General features: G+C 43.3%; 1 protein-coding gene and 1 non-coding gene across 8 annotated transcripts in view; both read left to right on the forward strand.

Moving 5' to 3' along the window:
• LOC137436612 (uncharacterized) overlaps positions 1–18,877 on the forward strand; it is a 105,438-nt gene that overhangs the window by 9,915 nt on the left and 76,646 nt on the right. For 2 of the 7 annotated variants that reach the window (XM_068130558.2, XM_068130561.2), the window contains exon 3: positions 7,099–9,365. The exons of 1 other annotated variant lie outside the window; for it this stretch is intronic. In XM_068130558.2, coding sequence (XP_067986659.2) covers positions 7,263–8,318 — 1,056 coding nt within the window. In that variant the 5' untranslated portion in view covers positions 7,099–7,262 and the 3' untranslated portion in view covers positions 8,319–9,365. Of the gene's footprint in view, positions 1–999; positions 2,344–4,617; positions 5,004–5,595; positions 5,673–7,098; positions 9,366–12,000; positions 13,257–18,877 lie in introns of those variants that run through there. 4 more of the 7 variants (XM_068130562.2, XR_010986322.2, XM_068130560.2 and 1 more) reach the window with 4 other exon arrangements.
• On the forward strand, positions 15,737–15,816 carry LOC137437138 (small nucleolar RNA SNORD53/SNORD92). Its single transcript, XR_010986437.1, has one exon. It is a non-coding gene; the product is annotated as a small nucleolar RNA SNORD53/SNORD92 (small nucleolar RNA).

Consider the following 18,877-nt stretch of genomic DNA (forward strand, 5'->3'; position numbering starts at 1 on the left):
TAAGCGAAGTACCAACTTCTAATCTGGTGTGTGGGTGTATCTAGGCACAAGCAAGAACGCTGTTTAAAATTGGGTAGCCACGTCAAAATCCAAGATGGCCGCCGCCATGTATGTCTGATGCCATGTATGTCTGAACCTTGTAACCTGCATATCTTGAAAAATAAGCGAAGTACCAACGTCTAATCTGGTGTGTGCGTGTATCTATTGGGTCGCCACGTCAAAATCCAAGATGGCCGCCGCCATGTATGTCTGAACCTTGTGAGATGAATATCTTGAAAAATAAGCGAAGTACCAACTTCTAATCTGGTGTGTGGGTATATCTCTGCATAAGGACGAACGCTATTGAAAATTGGGTTGCCACGTCAAAATCCAAGATGGCCGCCACCATATATATGTCAAACTTGTGAGCGAAATATCTCGAACAATAAGCAAAGTACCAACGTCTAATCTGGTGTGTGGGTGTATCTATTGGGTCGCCACGTCAAAATCCAAGATGGCCGCCGCCCTGTATGTGAACCTTGTGAGATGAATATCTTGAAAAATAGGCGAAGTACCAACTTCTAATTTGGTGTGTGGGTGTATCTCGGCATAAGGAAGAAGGCTATTGAAAATTGCGTCGCCACGTCAAAATCCAAGATGGCCGCCACCATATATATGTCTGAACCTTGTGAGTGAAATATCTTGAAAAATAAGCGAAGTACCAACTTCTAATCTGGTGTGTGGGTATATCTCCACATAAGGAAGAACGCTATTGAAAATTGGGTCGCCACGTCAAAATCCAAGATGGCTGCCTTGCGTCTTCCACTTTGTCAACTCGCATCATTTCACCGATGGGGGACCTAGGCGTAACGCTTGTTTCATATGACTGGCCCCCGTGGTTGCATTAATGTTCGGAGTTTTCGAACTGGCCGTATGTCGTATGAGCCAGGACTAATATTAATATGTCTGATTCTATGTTTATATTCTACACTACAATGAAGCAATTTCTCTTTTCAACAGGTGCGGCTCCTACAGATCCCAAACTGGTTGCATCACTTCAGTGAACTGACCTATATCCACCTCACAGCAATAGAGATGGAATCCCGACCTCCCCACTTCGCCAATGATACCTGCATTATTTGCCGCCTTCCTGAACAAGCAAACGATAAACTTAGAGTGCCAACCATAGGATTACAGACAATTATAACCTTTAGCGAACTGTTTAACTGTACTGATCTACAAAAACACCTTCAAAACTCGCGGGATCAACAGGCGAACGAAGACAGCAGCAGCATTGTTGTGCAAATCCACGCTAGTTGCCAGAAGACTATTAGTAATGAAATACGGAAGAAGAAGCGATCCGGAAGCACATGCGATGTTGGAGACGTACCCACTAGCAGTAAGGTTAGGCGTCGCTCTAGTACCCCAACTGTATTTAACTCGAAAGACCACTGCTTGTTCTGTGAAGAGTCCTGTGTTCACGATTCACGACATCCCGACAGAAGCATTATTTTTGCAGTGTGTCAAACGATAGAATATAGAGGAGAGTTATTAGAAAGATTAAAGTGCAGAAATGATTCTTTTGCGGAGACTACGAAGTCGGCTTCTCAGTTGCTCTGATTTACCTGCAGCTGAAGTGCGGTACCATTATGCCTGTCGTGATACGTTCAACATTGAGACAGAGCAGAGCTCTAGTGAACAACAGCCAAAACGGAAAGGCCGGCCAACAGACCACGCGCAGATGGAAAGTATTAACAGACTATGTGACTGGCTCGAGGCAGAGGGAGAACTATACAGCGTTACTGAACTATATCATCAAATGAAATTATTTTCTGACTCGGAAGATGCCATTTACAGTAGACAGAGTTACTTGAAGACACAGCTTGTGAAAAGATATGGTGACTCAATCGTTTTTGCCGAGCTGGATGGTAAAGCTGATGTTTGTTTTAAGGACACAGCAAGCTCGATTATCGGTGATGAATGGTACCAGAAACGAAATTCTAACTCTGAAGACGATTCAAAACGCATTGTAATTACCGCTGCAAAGATCATTCTCTGCGAGCTGCAAGCAAAACAATATGACCTGCAAACATATCCAACTAACGAAGACATCGGCAACGTTGATAAGAACAAAGAGTGGTTACCAATGTATCTCCGAATCTTTATGGAAGGCTTGATCAAGAATCCATTGCAACAAGCAAGTATTGGCCAGGCAATTGTGACTGCTGCCAGGCCTGGGTCATCACTGAAAAAAAGTCGTGTCAGCAAAAAGGGGAGAGTTCCTGCTTAATCGCTCCAATAAATGTCAATTTATCAAGCTACTACGTCAGAGACTGACTGAGCGCCGTATATCAAACTCTCAAGGTGAGGGTGATGCTGATGTTCTCATTGTCAAAACTGCGATTAGTCTTGCCAAAACTGGAAAATCTGTAGTTGTGGCGAGTGATGACACCGATGTATGCATTATGTTGATGAAACACGTGAAGGCAACTATGGGAAATGTATTCTATACAACATTGATGAAAACGCGTGCTAGAGAAAAGGCCTGTAAAGCATCAAGAAACAAATCGGTACCGATGTGGTGGAAGATTCAAACCCCCGCGGCCACATTGCAGATTCCTTCAGAGCTTATCCTGTTAGCTCATGCCTGGGGAGGCTGTGACACAACATCTGCCACCTACGGAAAAGGGAAGCTGAAGATCATGCAAACTCTGAAGTCAGATATTGTTCAGGAAGCTGTTTCTTGCTTTGGGAACTTAAAAACCACTCGCGAGCAGATTGGCACTGCAGGCAACACCATTATGCTAAATATCTACAATGGAAAAGAGGATGATACGCTCACAACTTTACGTCATGCTGATTGGCAGTTGATGGTACTGGGCAAGAAAAAGCTAAAGCCGGAAGCCCTGACCCCGACTGGGCGTGCAGTGTACTTCCATTCACTCAGGGTGCAACTCCAAGTATGTCAATGGGCCACACTGAACCTGGAATGCCTTGATCCGACCGAGTGGGGATGGCGATTCGACAACAACATCCTCATTCCAATCAAGACTGATATTGTTGCTGCGCCAGAGTTTATTCTAAACGTTGTGTGTTGCGGCTGCAAATCAACATCAAGGAACGTAGTCCATGGGCCAGGATCCCAAATTTCCAGTATCGGTACCACCCAGGGTGACTAATTCTCTTTGGTGTTTTTAACTTGCTATATGTCTCTAGTTTGCATTTTGATATGATAGCCCTTGCAGACTCACAGCTTTTAGAATTTATCACTTCTTGTAATGGACATGCCCCAATGCCCCATGGATGAAAGGCGCGAACACACACTTTACCACTATCCTTTATTCTCACACCACAATCTTTCTGTTAAGAATCAGTTCAGTCACAGACAAGCATAAAATACCACATAGGGATCCTTTCTTACCAGTATCACGAATGTAGGCAGTCATTCTCGTACATAAAGGCAGATTTTGTAGATGAAGTGGGTTGTTTTCAAAAAAATTTGAACTTAACTTAACAAAATATTTATGCAAGTTGAACAAAATATTTATGTTTTGGTCAAGTCACACCCTGTGACAAATCAGACTCTAGGTTTCCTGTTTTAAGCAAGGTCTTTGATTCAGTAGAATCAACATGCATCCATGACACTTTTTCTTTGGCTCTTAACATTATTAAATGAAGTACAGTTTCGGGTGACAGCAAAGACCAAATCACTGCCAAAAGAAGTGGCAAGACGTTGGACTCTCTTGGAGAGATTTGCACAGTCACACTTTCCAGTCAGCAGGGTATACAGGAATTCCTTGACCAATTTGGGAATGACACTCTGCTCTGTATTGGGTGGCCATGCTTGACTGACGTCTTGCTTCTTGATCTGGTTCCTCAGCTGCATTGCTGCTTTGGTTAAGACATCTCCAGAGCTGGCAGTCCTTGCTTCTTGCAGATCCTTCTTCATGTTGTGGGCTTGTTTGGCAAGATCATCCATGGAAAGGCTGTCTGGATAGAGGAGAATCTTTCCTTTCTCATCAGAGACAAAGTGGAGTGATCCTCCCAGCTCACTTTCCAGCTTACGACGAACATGTTTCTTCGTTGAGGGTTTCATTTGGGTGATGCCATGTGCGTTCATGGATCTCTCTAGCCTACCTGTGAGGTCTGTCATAGGCAGTATTTCAGGATTGGGAAAGAATTCATTCCTGATATACAAGAAGAGTTCCTCGTAGGCTTGTCTCACTGCTTCCTCATACTCTGCATCCTCTCTTTGTTCATTCTCCTCACCTGCACCAGAGCTGGCAGAAGACTCGTCTTTTGTGTACAGTTTGTAGCAGGACTTGTGGTAATGTCCCTCTGCAGCAACAAGGTCTCTGCTCAGTAAGGCAAGGATTCTTGGATCCAGTTTTTTGGTTGCTGCGTTGCGAACCCTGGCATCTGCACGTAACTCAACACACTGGATGAGGGGTTCCCTTGTATTGTGTCCTTTTAGGTATCTGCTCGACTTGTTGCAGAAAATGCAGATTTTATCATACACTCTTGATGTACCTGGCGCATCTCTAGCTGATCTTCTTGAACTGACATCTCCAGGTTCATCTTTGGGGTCTTTGGAAAGGAGAGAGTCAAGAGACTTCTTCATGGTGAAAATGCTACGGCATTTGCGATGATACTGCAATTGTGGTATTTGTCCTTCTTCAATGCCTTTGGCTATATCCAGAAGTGGAGCATGCTGTCTGATCTCTGCAGCCCTGAGCAAAGTGTTCCATGAGTCCAGATCTTGTGGTGACACCAGGGAGTCGGAGTCTTCATTAGAGCAATGAATGATAGTCAGTGCGTGCTCGCTTCCTTGGCAGGGTGGCACCTTCATCTCTACTTGGTGGATCCATCATGTACACCTCAGGACGTCAGCACACTACAGTAGACACCTGCACTGTACAAGCAGCAATCCGTGTTCCAGCAATCCAATGCATTCTTTGTTCTGACAGTACCATTGAAAGCAAAACAAAATCTTATCTAAGATCTGCCACATCTTGACCTCACTGGTAAGTTAATCCTAGAAAAGGAAAGGATATTACCATAGTTAACTGATCTTAACTAATCAAACTTAATTAACCTTAATTAGAACTGCAAAAGATAACTTACATAGCCAGATATCTCACCAGTTCCATCAAAGGAGCTGAAAAAAAAGCTTACATCTATCCGCAATTAACTCTTCCTAGAAAAAAAGCTGAACGTGAGTACACAATTATCCAATAAGAAAGTACAGACAAATAGGAAATGCATTTATTTTGCTCTGATGTTTAATAATTACAATATAGTAGCATTTCTCACATGGTTTTAGTTCTGTATTGACTGAAATTAGATGTGATCTTTGCATACCGCAAGATTTAAATGAATTACGCAATGCCGCTATTGGGTGAATTTGAAGTTTTTACAAAAAACTGACAAAGCTGCCAGTGTGGAAAGGCTATCACATCTTAATGTACTTATATTGACCCAATAAACATTTTAGTACCACTTAGGTTTGGTCACCCCAGGTGGTACCGATATCTGGCCTGGCCCATGGACTAACGCATGTGGTACAATGTTGTGTAGCTGCAAGAAAAATGGACTTGCATGTGTCCCTGCATGCAGTGATTGCCGGGGCGTCTCTTGCAACAACGTGTCTGCAGAGCAAACGGACGTGATCTTGGAAGATGATGAACTCGCAAGTTTGTAGACTTCCACAAACTGTAGTTATTAGTTTGGTTTGGTGGTGGATCGTTTTTGTAATTTACAACAGTTTCAAACTTTTCCTTTTAACGAGTGAAAACTCTATATAACGCCGATTAGTGTCCTTAGATTGTGAAAATTGCTTTTGCGGGCCATATATAAACCGCCTTAAACTGAATACCGCTTTATATCGAACCATGTTACATTGAGTCCCTGGTGTATCGAGAAATATTCATGTTGGCAGCATATTTTCAAGCTATGAATGCTTAAGGGGCTATTTATGTATAGTTTCATACTATAGGGGCCTATACCTGTAAGATTTAGTATTAAACGGTTTTTAGTGCAGTTGAATGTGTCTCGCCTTTGTTACATTTGATGGCATTTTTACGTAAATTGCACCCTCTCCAACCCCCAGAAAAAAATCGAGTTAAAAAAATTTCCCCAACACCCTCAGCGTGAGGCTCCTAATATATCAATCTACATATGATATGGCATCACTGATAGCTGGGCGGCTTAGCTAAAAAATTCGGATCGATTGTGCCTTTCCCCTTAAAAGCATGAAACTTGGCACATGGCTAGAATACCCGAAAAGAAAGATTTTTAGTCCAGGGGGCATCCCCAATTTCACCCCATATGGCGGCCATCTTGAAATCCAAGATGGCTGTCATACAAGACCTATTTTGATGAATATCTCCATAATTAGAACAGATATCAAAATGGTTAAAGTGCCTATACCTACATTTTTAGGGTCTAGGAATCCAATGGCAACATAAAATATTCAATAGTATATGGCAGCCATCTTGAAATCCAAGATGGCCGCCATAACAGACCTGTTTTGATGAATATCTCCATAATTAGAACAGCTATCTAAATGGTTGCAGTGCCTACACCTACATTTTTAGGGTCTAGGAATCCAATGGTAACATAAAATATTAAGCAGTATGTGGCGGCCATATGAAAATATTAATTTTGCATAGTATCATGCAAACTGGGAAAGCACATAAATACTCTTACCAGGTTGGCATTCTTCTGTGATTTAAAGCGTCTATGAAAGTAATTATTTTTTTAACGCTGATGCCAATTTTCTGGGTCAATGATCAAATGAAAATGTAGAATATTGGTTAATGTGTGGCATCACAAGATGGCCACCATCTAGGGACCATTTTTATTCACGTCGTATTATGTAATGCATCAGAGTATTGTAAGATATTCAGGCCTAGGTTTTGGTTCAGTGGTCAAGAAATCTCTGAAGCTGCACTTTCGTGACCAAATGCAATTTGTATTTATATTGTTAAGCTCATTTCATCAGTCAGTTTCTTACATCAGTCAGTCAGTCAGACATCAGTCAGTTTATTTTTTATTGTTAAGCTCATTTCAGATGCCCTTTGATGAACTTATTTTTGTTTTCTTTTTCTCTCATTTCAGGACAATCATCTGCTTCTGAGGTAACCGTTAGAAGTCATCACCGTGTCCGCCGTTGAGGATGTCAAAGCGGATGAAACTCGTAGACCCTTCACAGCCGCTTGCTGAACGGCATCGGGAGATTCAATGGGAACTGTGCATTTTGTGCCAGGAGTCAACAGCTGAGGATGGATGTTCAGCATCCAAAAAAACGAAAAGGGGAAAAGGGTGAAACAGTGCTTGCTGGTTACAAAACAATGACTGCAAACCTCCGTGAGTTTAATAAAATCGGTCTACTACCAAGGACAATAAACATTGATGCGTTAGATGGAGGTGACGGTATTGAGGCAGCCCTTATTGCACATAATGGCTGTTGGCATAGGTCCTGCAGACTGAAGTATAACAATACGGAACTGGAACGTGCAAGGAAACATTCTAAAGATAGACCTGCATTGGCTGATGATGCAGGCGAGGGTCCATCTGGTGTTTCTAAGCGCACTCGTCAGTCGACTTCTGCATTGTCAATTTGTGAAGACCTCTGCTTTTTCTGCCAGAAGTCATCTGGAAAAGACCAGCTTCATGATGTTTCCACATTCAAGACTGACAGACGTGTTCGGGAGTGTGCTGCACTTGTAGAAGACGATGACTTGCTAAGACGTCTCAGCGGTGGAGATATGATTGCACTGGAATCAAAATACCATGCGAAGTGCCTAGCATCTCTATATTATCGTGCATCCACCATTCAAACAGAGCAAGCACCAGCAGACTATCGCGATAACATGCGCCACAGCACTGCATTTGCAGAACTTGTGACATTCATTGAAGAGAGCCGCTTTGAGGACCCCGCCACTGCTCCAGTATTTAAGCTAGCTGACCTTTCAAATCTGTATTCTTCACGGCTGGAACAACTGGGTATCGAGCATGAAAGCCGCATACATTCTACAAAGCTCAAGCAGAGAATTCTTTCCCGTTTTCCTGATATGAGAGCGACTAAAAAGGGCAGAGATGTTTTGTTAGTCTTTGATGAGGACATCGGGCATGCCTTAGCGAAGGTGTGTAAACAGGACAGCGATAGTGATGCAATCCACCTTGCTCGGGCAGCTGAAATCGTCCGCCGACAGTTGTTTGATAAGTGTAAGCCATTTGATGGTTCATTTAGTGAAACATGTCAGGAGGAATCTGTGCCTGATTTGCTGGTATCGCTAGTCAACATGATTCTAGACTCTAGAGGGTCCAAGTATTAAGGACCAGGCATTCCAACCTTCCAGTCCAGCTGCACTAAGCTTAGCACAGCTTCTTAAGTTCAATGCTGTAAAGCATGTCCGCAAGCAAAAGGATAAATCCACCTATGTAAGACACAGTCACGAACGGGAAACCCCAGTGCCAATTTATGTTGGGTTGAAGTTGCATGCAGAAACTAGGAAAAGAGAGTTGGTCGAAAAGCTATCCCAACTTGGTGTCAGCATTTCGTATGATAGGGTTCTTCAGATATCTACCGAAATGGGGAATAGTGTTTCGAAATGGGGAAATGGGGAATAGAATATGAGCCAAAAATCAGCTATGGTATATTTTTTGGAAGAAAAAAAAAATAAAAAAAATGTGGAAGGTCAAACACTATTTCACCCAGACTATTATATCCCATACAAGAGCTGTAATTGGGGTAAGGTGGAGGGTAGAGGTGTGGGGCAGACTTACTAATAAATAATTACGTATTAAGTGCAATAATCTCCCTTTTGGATGCATAGAAAGAAAGCTTGATTGGAAAACGGACACATTACGCTTCACAACGGGAACAGGCTCGGTAAGCTGCGCTTGATGGAAACAAAATGGCTTCTAATTGCAAATTGTCGCTACTCTTTGTAAATAGGGACTCCAGGGCAGAGGAGAATACTGCAGGAGAGCTGGTGTACCGCATCAGTGTAGGGAAGAAAAACAAATAGAAAACACGGGGATGACTGTTGTTGTACAGGGTGTCACATTAAGACATGGACAACTTTGGTTCTTCATATATTTAGTAGCACAAATTATACAATGATACCCTTTGTTTTATATGATACAGAAACTCATCAAGTTTTCTTTATTTTCAAGTCTGGTGGTTTTATGTCCCAGAAAATCAATCTGACACGTGCGTCCATAGAACTAGAACTATCAACTGTTACTGTGCACAGGATTTTACATAAAAGACTGAAGCTTTATACCTGTGGTTCCCAACTTGGGGACCATGGTTTATTTCTCGGGGGACCCATGGGGTTATTTGAACCATACTACAAATAAAATTTTGTTTTTTTTTCTATATTGTTTTGACATATATATATATATATATATATATATATATATATATATATATATATATATATATATATATATATATATATGTATATATATATATATATATATATATATGTATATATATATATATATATATATATATATATATATATATATTTTTTTTTTCCTATTGCAGATTTGAAGTTATAGCTTCTGGGAGCAGGATCCAACATGCAAAGCAGGATCCCAAATTTTTGAAGCGACATGAAAGAAATTTAAAGCGACAGAAGTTGGATGAGGGAGGAGCTTTTCAACAACAAAATGTAGCATTGTCCAGGCTTCTTATGAAGTTTCTCTTCAAATTGCAAAGATGAAAAAACCCCACTCGATTGGGGAGTCACTCATCAAGCCTTGTACCCTCCTCATTGTCAAACGGGTTCTCGGCAAGGCAGAGGCTCGCAAAGTTAACAGGTGTCTATCGAATAACACAGTGCAGCGTTGTATCCGTGACATGTCAGAAGATGTGAAACAACAGATCATCAATGAGAGTAAGGCGGTGCCTTTTGGCTTGTTTTCTTTTCAACTTGATGAATTGACCGATCTTAGTTCCTGCTCCCAGCTACTGGCATTCGTTCGCGATGTCAAGGGAGATGATATCAAGGAAGAATTCTTGTTCTGCAGTGCCCTGGAAACAACAACAAAAGCTGACGACGTCATGGAAAAAATGAAGTTGTTCTTCGATGCAGGAGGAATTCAGTGGGAGAATGTATGCGGTGTCTGTACTGACGGTGCTCCAACCATGCTTGGTTCCAAATCCGGATTCCAAGCAAAAGTGAAGATGCTGGCACCACAAGCGAAAGGAACCCACTGTATGATTCATCGCTACGCCCTGGCTTTTAAGACTCTCCCTCTCTCATTGAAGAAAGTTCTTGAAGTCGTAATCGAGATTGTTAACTACATCAAGGCAGGGGCTCTCAACACCCGAATGTTCAAGGAGCTGTGCAAAGACATGAATGCGGAACATGAAACGTTGCTGTACTATACTGCTGTATGCTGGCTTTCGAAAGGGAATGTTCTGAACCGCGTCTTTGAACTTCGTGCGGAAGTCAAGCATTTCTTGAATCCAAGGGAAACATGACCTCTTGCAGCATTATGACGAAGAATTGTGGAACGAACGACTTGCTTATCTTGCTGACATTTTCGAGCAGCAGAACCAGCTGAACCTCAAGCTCCAAGGAAGAGCGACTCGTATGATTATTTTCCACGATTATCTCAGAGGATTTGTTGCCAAGCTCCAAAACTGGCGCAGGAAAGTGAACACAGGAAACATTGCTATGTTCGAAAGAATGTCTGAATTGCAAGACAGCATGGGAAAAGAGCTTGATCCCATACTGAAAAATGACATCTTGAGCATCTGCAGTCACTGGAGCTAGAATTTCATAAGTATTTTCCTGATTTAGATGACAATGAGGCAAAAAATGTGAGGAATCCTTTTTCCGTCAACCTTTGCGTGGAGAGCATGCCGGAGGCAATGCAAGATGAATTCCTGGATCTCCGAAATGATTCATTTGCCAAAGACACATTCGAAGAGAAGAGCTTGACGGAGTTTTGGGTGGGAATGGGTCGCTACCCTAATATCAGCCAGATAGCTATCCGGGTGCTTCTGCCATTCTCGTCTACCCATCTTTGCGAAGCGGGGTTTTCCACACTGTTGAATATCAACTCGAAACAGCGTAATCGGCTTCACGTGGAAGATGACCTCCACTGTGCCCTGACTGTGACTCAACCACGGATACCCCAATTGGTAGCTAAAATGCAATTTCAGCCATCCCACTGAGTTTTAAATTCACTTTTACGGCGCATGTCCCTAGTTTTGATTACCTGAGTTGTTGTCGAATTGAGTTTCTTTTTGTGAGATTATAACACACTGCGTTAAATACAGACACAACAGAGGTTTTTAGTTTTCACATATTCTTGACTTGGAACCTTTTCATACTGTTTTCTTGTATGACAGTTCTATTTTATGCTGTCCATAGTGTTGCTACTGATAATATTGAAATTTTAAATCAAACATGCATCATTCGAGCAACGTTGCTTTGTTTGCTTCTTCCAAAAACGATGTAGTTGGGAGCCAGTGAGGAACAGAAAAAAACTATGGAACTAAATGTTCATGTTGGCTACTTGGAATTCCTCATTTTCTGTGTAATAATTTACGAATTCTCATACAAACAAAATAGTCAATAAAAGGAAAAAACACCTCTCAGAATGCACCACAGAGCATCGAGAAATCAAAATTTTTTTGGGGCGCATGCCCCTAGACCCCCTAGCCTGCCTACACGCGCTTCGCTGCTCGACCCTCGCGAAAGGGAGGGGGGTGCTGGGGATGTGCTCTGGGAGCCAAGGGGGCCATAACACATAAAAGGTTGGGAACTCCTGCTTTATACGGTTTGGATTGGGGATGGGTGTGTGTCGTATTATTGTGGGGGTTTGACCGTTTTTCCAGCCACTTGCGCCACATCATTGAACACAGAAATCAAGATTTTCTTTTTAAGTTATAAAGCCCTTTTTTTCATACCAAGTTATCGTGGTTTTTTTTTTCCTGAAAGCTGTTCAAATTCATATCTTGTGTACAAATTGAATGCATTTTGTGATTTGCAGATCCAAGAGAAGCAAGATGTGGCCGTAAAGGCACAAGGCGGCCTGTCTTATTGAATCCACAGGGAGAGGATCAGTCTTTCATTTTATGATAGGATGTCAGATCCATGACGAATACCCTTTTAAAATATTTATTTAGCGGTCCTCCGCGCAGTGGGAGACAGGGTTTTACAATCACTTCTGTGTGTCTGTCCGGGTTGTAACGTTTTTACCATCAATATTTTGTCATCAGATTTTCACCAAAGGTTTATTATGATAATATGGAGAAGATAAATTAATAATTTGGTCAAAAGTGAGCATCACATTTAAATAATCAATTTTCATCCAATTCACCTGAAATTTCAATTTCCCATTTGAGTTTTGTCATCAAATTTTCACCAAAGCTTTATTAGGAGAATATGGAGAAGAAAAATTAATTTGGTTGAAGGTCAGCGTCACATAAAATCACCAATTTTCATCCAAATGACCTTAAATTTCAATTTACCATTTGAGTTTTGTCATCAAATTTTCACCAAAGCTTTATTATGAAAATATGGAGAAGATAAATTAATAATTTGGTCAAAAGTGAGCATCACATTTAAATAATCAATTTTCATCCAATTCACCTGAAATTTCAATTTACCATTTGAGTTTTGTCATCAAATTTTCACCAAAGCTTTATTAGGAGAATATGGAGAAGAAAAATTAATTTGGTTGAAGGTCAGCATCACATAAAACCACCAATTTCCACCTGAAATTTAAAGATTTTGCATATTGGGGAACATAATTTGTTCACCAATCAAAAGCTAGAGCCTGATTATTTATTTTAGATCAGAGGTCAAGGCTGCATAAAATCGTAAATTTTCTTTTTTTTTTCAACTGTTTTCATCATGTTTATCTTATGGAGGAAGAAGATGTCTGAATACAAACGGACATGGACGAGCTTTGCATTTTCAGATGCTTTCCAGTTTAACCTTTAAGTATGTTTGTGGAGAGCACAATTTGTTTTGTTGTCACTTCATAACAAAGTATTCTTGATGGTAATGTGGGTAAAGTATATTTCAGGTTAAAAGTTTAAAAAAAAGAAATTGTCTTACCGCGCTCGTTTTATAAACGTCTGTAGATTGTACTTCTACTTTGATGTCGGTGGAGATTTGTAATTTACATTGAAATACATTAATGTATTTAAATTTGTTCATTCTGTGTGTGGTTGATGTCCAATCTCCACTATAATAAGCCCTTGATCAATGTAAATAATAGAAATAAAAACTCTCATCTGAGTGCTGGGTGAGTTGTATTCAAACTGTTTTGACACCAGTGTATGTTTGGCATGTGCTCCTAACTTAGTTCGACTACGCTAGATATCATGTGCAGCCATTTTTGACTTCATGTTTGCAATCATTTCCAGAGGGCACGGCTTGCCGCTGATGCAGTGCCCCAATTACCAGTGATCCGGTACTCATTTCGCCGACCTCGGAAGGATGATAGGCTGAGTCGACCCTACCTGGTGTTCATTCAACGGCCGAACGGCACTCAAACCCAGGACCCTGGGACCCAGGTGTTCATTCAACGGCCGAACGGCACTCAAACCCAGGACCCTGGGACCCAGGTGTTCATTCAACGGCCGAACGGCACTCAAACCCAGGACCCTGGGACCCAGGTGTTCATTCAACGGCCGAACGGCACTCAAACCCAGGACCCTGGGACCCAGCTGTTCATTCAACGGCCGAACGGCACTCAAACCCAGGTGTTCATTCAACGGCCGAACGGCACTCAAACCCAGGTGTTCATTCAACGGCCGAACGGCACTCAAACCCAGGTGTTCATTCAACGGCCGAACGGCACTCAAACCCAGGACCCTGGGACCCAGGTGTTCATTCAACGGCCGAAGGGCACTCAAACCCAGGTGTTCATTCAACGGCCGAACGGCACTCAAACCCAGGACCCTGGGATCCCAAGCCAAGCTGAACCGTTAAGCCAACACCAGACGGTAATAACGTTTTTATTGCATTAGAACGTAACTTTGTAAGAAAAAGCGTTTCAACAAAGACGAAACGTGATCCCTTTTCATCCATGGACAGGATTAAGGTATGTGGGTTGATATGAAAATGGCGGTTCATCGGTCAAAGTGTGACGTGGCTGTGATGGAGTTTATAAAATCTACCTCCACAATCAACCAATGGAAGTCGAGGTTCAGTCTCAAGCTTCTGCGACTCACCATTGGTCACGACCTTTCCTGCACAAACCGTATATATTCGCGCTGGATTCCAGGACAACCACAGACCGGACATCCTCCATCACGCCAAATCTTTCCTTGGTAAATCAAAACTACTCCCAAGCTAAGAAGTGTTTGTTTCTAGCTCAACGGAATACTGCGCTCCCCCACTGGGCCGGTGTCCTTGCTTCAAGCCTCTGTCTCCTGGATTGTGTGGAAAACGAAATCCTCCCCCTCAACTACCTAACACTACCACAACCACCAGCATATGGCACACAGGTTAGTGTAGAGCACCGCTTTGAACCAAGAGTGTTGACAGGGTATCTAGCACAGGTGAGATGTGCAGAACAGCCTTTCCCTGTGCTCTAGAACTGTGCAAAAACAACAACAACCACGGTGCCCGAAAAAGGCCAACCCCCGCTTTGCGGGGAAAAATGGCCTCTAAAGGTGTTTATTTTATTTTTATATAATTGTGTAACAGTTCATAAATGTTCACAAATCCATTGTTATCTGAACCTTTTTCATCCAGCTTCAACTGTCTCCCTAAGGAGCGAATCTATGGTGTTGTTGATGTAGGAAATATACCTCGCATTTTTCTGAGCCTTGGTTGGTGGGAGAAGCCACAATGTGGACACATGTTTCATCTTCAGTGGAGCTTGTCAACGCTTTTAAATTAATTAATTTATGCTCTCGGATTGTGGAAGAGCTGGGACACCACGTAACAAAGGGAACAGCAGGAGAAAGGAGAAACGCCAATACCAGGCCCGAGGGAGAACCAAGGGATGCAGGTAACGATGAGGGCGCCGGGAGAACGAAGGGGGCGGACAAGATGGACACAAGGAAAAATTTTGGAATGGGTGAGGGTGCCCTTTGAGTCATACTATACTGTTATATCAACCCACCTGCTGAGTTCAGGTGGTGTTTCCGTGTTATGTTGCACTTCACGCAGGTTTGCACTTTGTAACGTCTTTTGAAAGCAGAGAAATTATTTTCACCCGATTATTCACAAGATTAGTAATGATTTGTAGCTTGGAGGTTAAAATTAGCATTGGAGTGTCGGCGGCCTGGTTTCAACATCGAAGTTTGTGCTGTATTGTATATTTACTGCGGTCGTGCGGTGTAGCTGGTGGCGCTACATGAGGGGTGTACGATTTTTGCACTTCATAAAACTTTACTTTTCCTTGGGAATTCTTTAACAGAATTTACTTGAATTGTACTTACATTGTTTGGTCCGGGTATACTAGACCAGTGGCGACACACGATTCACTTTCAAACGGAAGGAAGGAAGTCGACGAGGCATCACGTGATCGAAGGATGAAGAGCGGAAAGAGCGGGAAGACCGTTCGAGGGATTTTCTTTCTTTCTCGCGTGTGGCGTTCTCCAGGTAACTGTCCGCTCTGTTAGTTTGTCCGCCATTTAATGATAATATGGGTGATTTATTGAGGGGTGACCGTGTTGTGCGGATATATGAATGATTATATGTGTAATGTTGAACCTTTTCTGAGCCTTGTGCTTGTTGAGGCCTTTGCTGTTGTGCGAGCAGAGTTACAGTGATGATCCTGTGGAGGTTTCGCTTTGTTTACTGAAACCTGATGTTCAAATGTTCCACTTGGCTGGCTGAGTAACCCTCGCACCGTCATTGTGAATGGTTCGTTTAAGCGGGAATTTGGTCAAGGTGGGGGTCCAGGTGAGGGGAGTACAAGCTTGGTATTTCTGGTGTTTCTGGGATGGTGTTTCTGGGATGGTAGTTAAACTTAAAGTTAAAGTATTGGGGTTCCACTGACTAGTCGTGCGGGGATTGAGGGTGTGGGTTACAGTAGTCGTGCAGGGTTTGAGAGGGTTCTCGTCGTTTGGGGTGGGAGTTGTAGTTTGGGGGTAGGAGTTGTAGTTTGGGGGTATGAGTTGTAGTTGTGGTGTAGGGTTTTGGGGTCGGAGTTGTCGTCGCGTAGGGTTTGGGGGTAGGAGTTGTAGTTGTGGCGTAGGGTTTGGGGGTAGGAGTTGTAGTTGTGGCGTAGGGTTTTGGGGTCGGAGTTGTCGTCGCGTAGAGTTTGGGGGTAGGAGTTGTAGTTGCGCGGAGTTTGGGGGTCGGAGTTGTAGTTGTGGCGTAGGGTTTGGGGGTAGGAGTTGTAGTTGTGGCGTAGGGTTTGGGGGTCGGAGTTGTTGTCGCGTAGGGTTTGGGGGTAGGAGTTGTAGTTGTTACGTAGCGTTTGGGGGTGGGAGTTGTAGTTGTGGCGTCGGGTTTGGGGGTAGGAGTTGTAGTTGTGGCGTCGGGTTTGGGGGTAGGAGTTGTAGTTGTGGCGTAGGCTTTGGGGGTCGGAGTTGTAGTTGTCACGTTGGGTTTGGGGGTAGGAGTTGTAGTTGTGGCGTAGGCTTTGGGGGTCGGAGTTGTAGTTGTCACGTTGGGTTTGGGGGTAGGAGTTGTAGTTGTGGCTTAGGGTTTGGGGGTCGGTGTTGTGTTTGTCACGTAGTGTTGGGGGTAGGAGTTGTAGTTGTGGCTTAGGGTTTGGGGGAAGGAGTTGTCGTCGCGTAGGGTTTGGGGGTAGGAGTTGTAGTTGTCGCGTATGGTTTGGGGTTCGGAGATGTAGTTGTCGCGTAGCGTTTGGGGGTAGGAGTTGTAGTTGTCACGTCAGGTTTGAGGGAAGGAGTTGTTGCGTAGGGTTTGGGGGTAGGAGTTGTGGTTGTCGCGTCTTGTTTGGGGGTAGGAGTTGTAGTTGTTACGTCGGGTTTGGGGGTAGGAGTTGTAGTTGTCGCGAAGGGTTTTGGGGTAGGAGTTGTAGTTGTCGCATAGGGTTTAGGGGTAGGAGTTGTAGTTGTCGCGTAGGGTTTTGGGGTAGGAGTTGTAGTTGCATGGATTTTAGGGGTAGGAGTTGTAGTTGCGTGGATTTTGGGGGTCGGAGTTGTAGTTGCGTGGATTTTGGGGGTAGGAGTTGTAGTTGTCGCGTCGGGTTTGGGGGTAGGAGTTGTAGTTGTCGCGTCGGGTTTGGGGGTAGGAGTTGTAGTCGTGCGGATTTTGGGGGTAGGAGTTGTAGTGTGGATTTTGGGGGTTGCAGCAGTCACGTGGGGTTGGGGTTCTCGTAGTCGTGCGAGGTTTGGGGGTCGGGGTTTTAGCCGTGGTCGCTTGGGGTTATGTGTCCTAGTTGTCGCGTTGTTTGGGAGGGTGTGGGGTTGTTATTGCTGTGCAGGGTTTGTATGCTTTTGTAGGGTTGGACGACCAGGGTTGTAGTTGCCATTTGGGGTAAGGCATGTAGTTGTCATGCAGAGTTTGGAGTAGGGGGTTATAGTTGCTGTGTGGTTGGTGGAGGTTGTGGTTGAAGTGCTGAGTTTGGGATGGTAGTTGTCATTGTTTTGGGGTTTTATGGGGGTTATCAGCGTTTGGTGATGGGGATTGATTGTCATTGTATTAGTATTAGTAGTGCTACAGGTTTGGGGAGTGGAGTAGTGCAGAAGTTTGGTGATAGTTCGGTTGCTGTGAATGTTCCCGTTTCCAGAAAACATCTATTTTATAATTGCACAAGTCGCGTGTGGCATTCTGAACATTTGAGAAATCAAGGTCTTTGCTTTCTTCCAAAAACTGTGGTATGTTTTCTTTATTCTGCTCATTACAAACTTGTACTGTATTGTCATGTCATTCATCTGCCATTGTTTGTTGTTTCACAGTGTATCCAGAAGTTTTCCACATTATACAATTATGGATCTTACCAAAATTAAGCATCGGGCAGTCATCAAATTTTTATGCAAAGAAGGTGCCAGCTACAAAGAAATCCACAAACGCATGGTGGCCGTTTATGGCACAACCGCACCATCTTACTCTACAGTCGCCAAATGGGCAGCTGAGTTTAAGCGTGGACAATGGGGGTATGTGTCCTAGTTGTCGCGTTGTTTGGGAGGGTGTGGGGTTGTTATTGCTGTGCAGGGTTTGTATGCTTTTGTAGGGTTGGACGACCAGGGTTGTAGTTGCCATTTGGGGTAAGGCATGTAGTTGTCATGCAGAGTTTGGAGTAGGGGGTTATAGTTGCTGTGTGGTTGGTGGAGGTTGTGGTTGAAGTGCTGAGTTTGGGATGGTAGTTGTCATTTTTTTGGGGGTTATCAGCGTTTAGTGATGGGGATTGATTGTCATTGTATTTGTATTAGTAGTGCTACAGGTTTTGGGAGTGGAGTAGTGCAGAAGTTTGGTGATAGTTCGGTTGCTGTGAATGTTCCCGTTTCCAGAAAACATCTATTTTATAATTGCACAAGTCGAGTGTGGCATTCTGAACATTTGAGAAATCAAGTTCTTTGCTTTCTTCCAAAAACTGTGGTATGTTTTCTTTATTCTGCTCATTACAAACTTGTACTGTATTGTCATGTCATTCATCTGCCATTGTTTGTTGTTTCACAGTGTATCCAGAAGTTTTCCACATTATACAATTATGGATCTTACCAAAATTAAGCATCGGGCAGTCATCAAATTTTTATGCAAAGAAGGTGCCAGCTACAAAGAAATCCACAAACGCATGGTGGCCGTTTACGGCACAACCGCACCATCTTACTCTACAGTCGCCAAATGGGCAGCTGAGTTTAAGCGTGGACGCGTGTCCCTTGAAGATGACCCCAGGTCAGGACGGCCGGCAGATGCGACCGACCCGCAAACGGTTTCGCAGGTCGAGGCACTGATCATTGAGGATCGCCGCGTAAAGGTCGCCGAAA

This window comes from Myxine glutinosa, chromosome 11, assembly GCF_964187855.1.
Source record: "Myxine glutinosa chromosome 11, kmMyxGlut1.1, whole genome shotgun sequence".
In the NCBI taxonomy this organism is placed as follows: Eukaryota; Metazoa; Chordata; class Myxini; order Myxiniformes; family Myxinidae; genus Myxine; species Myxine glutinosa.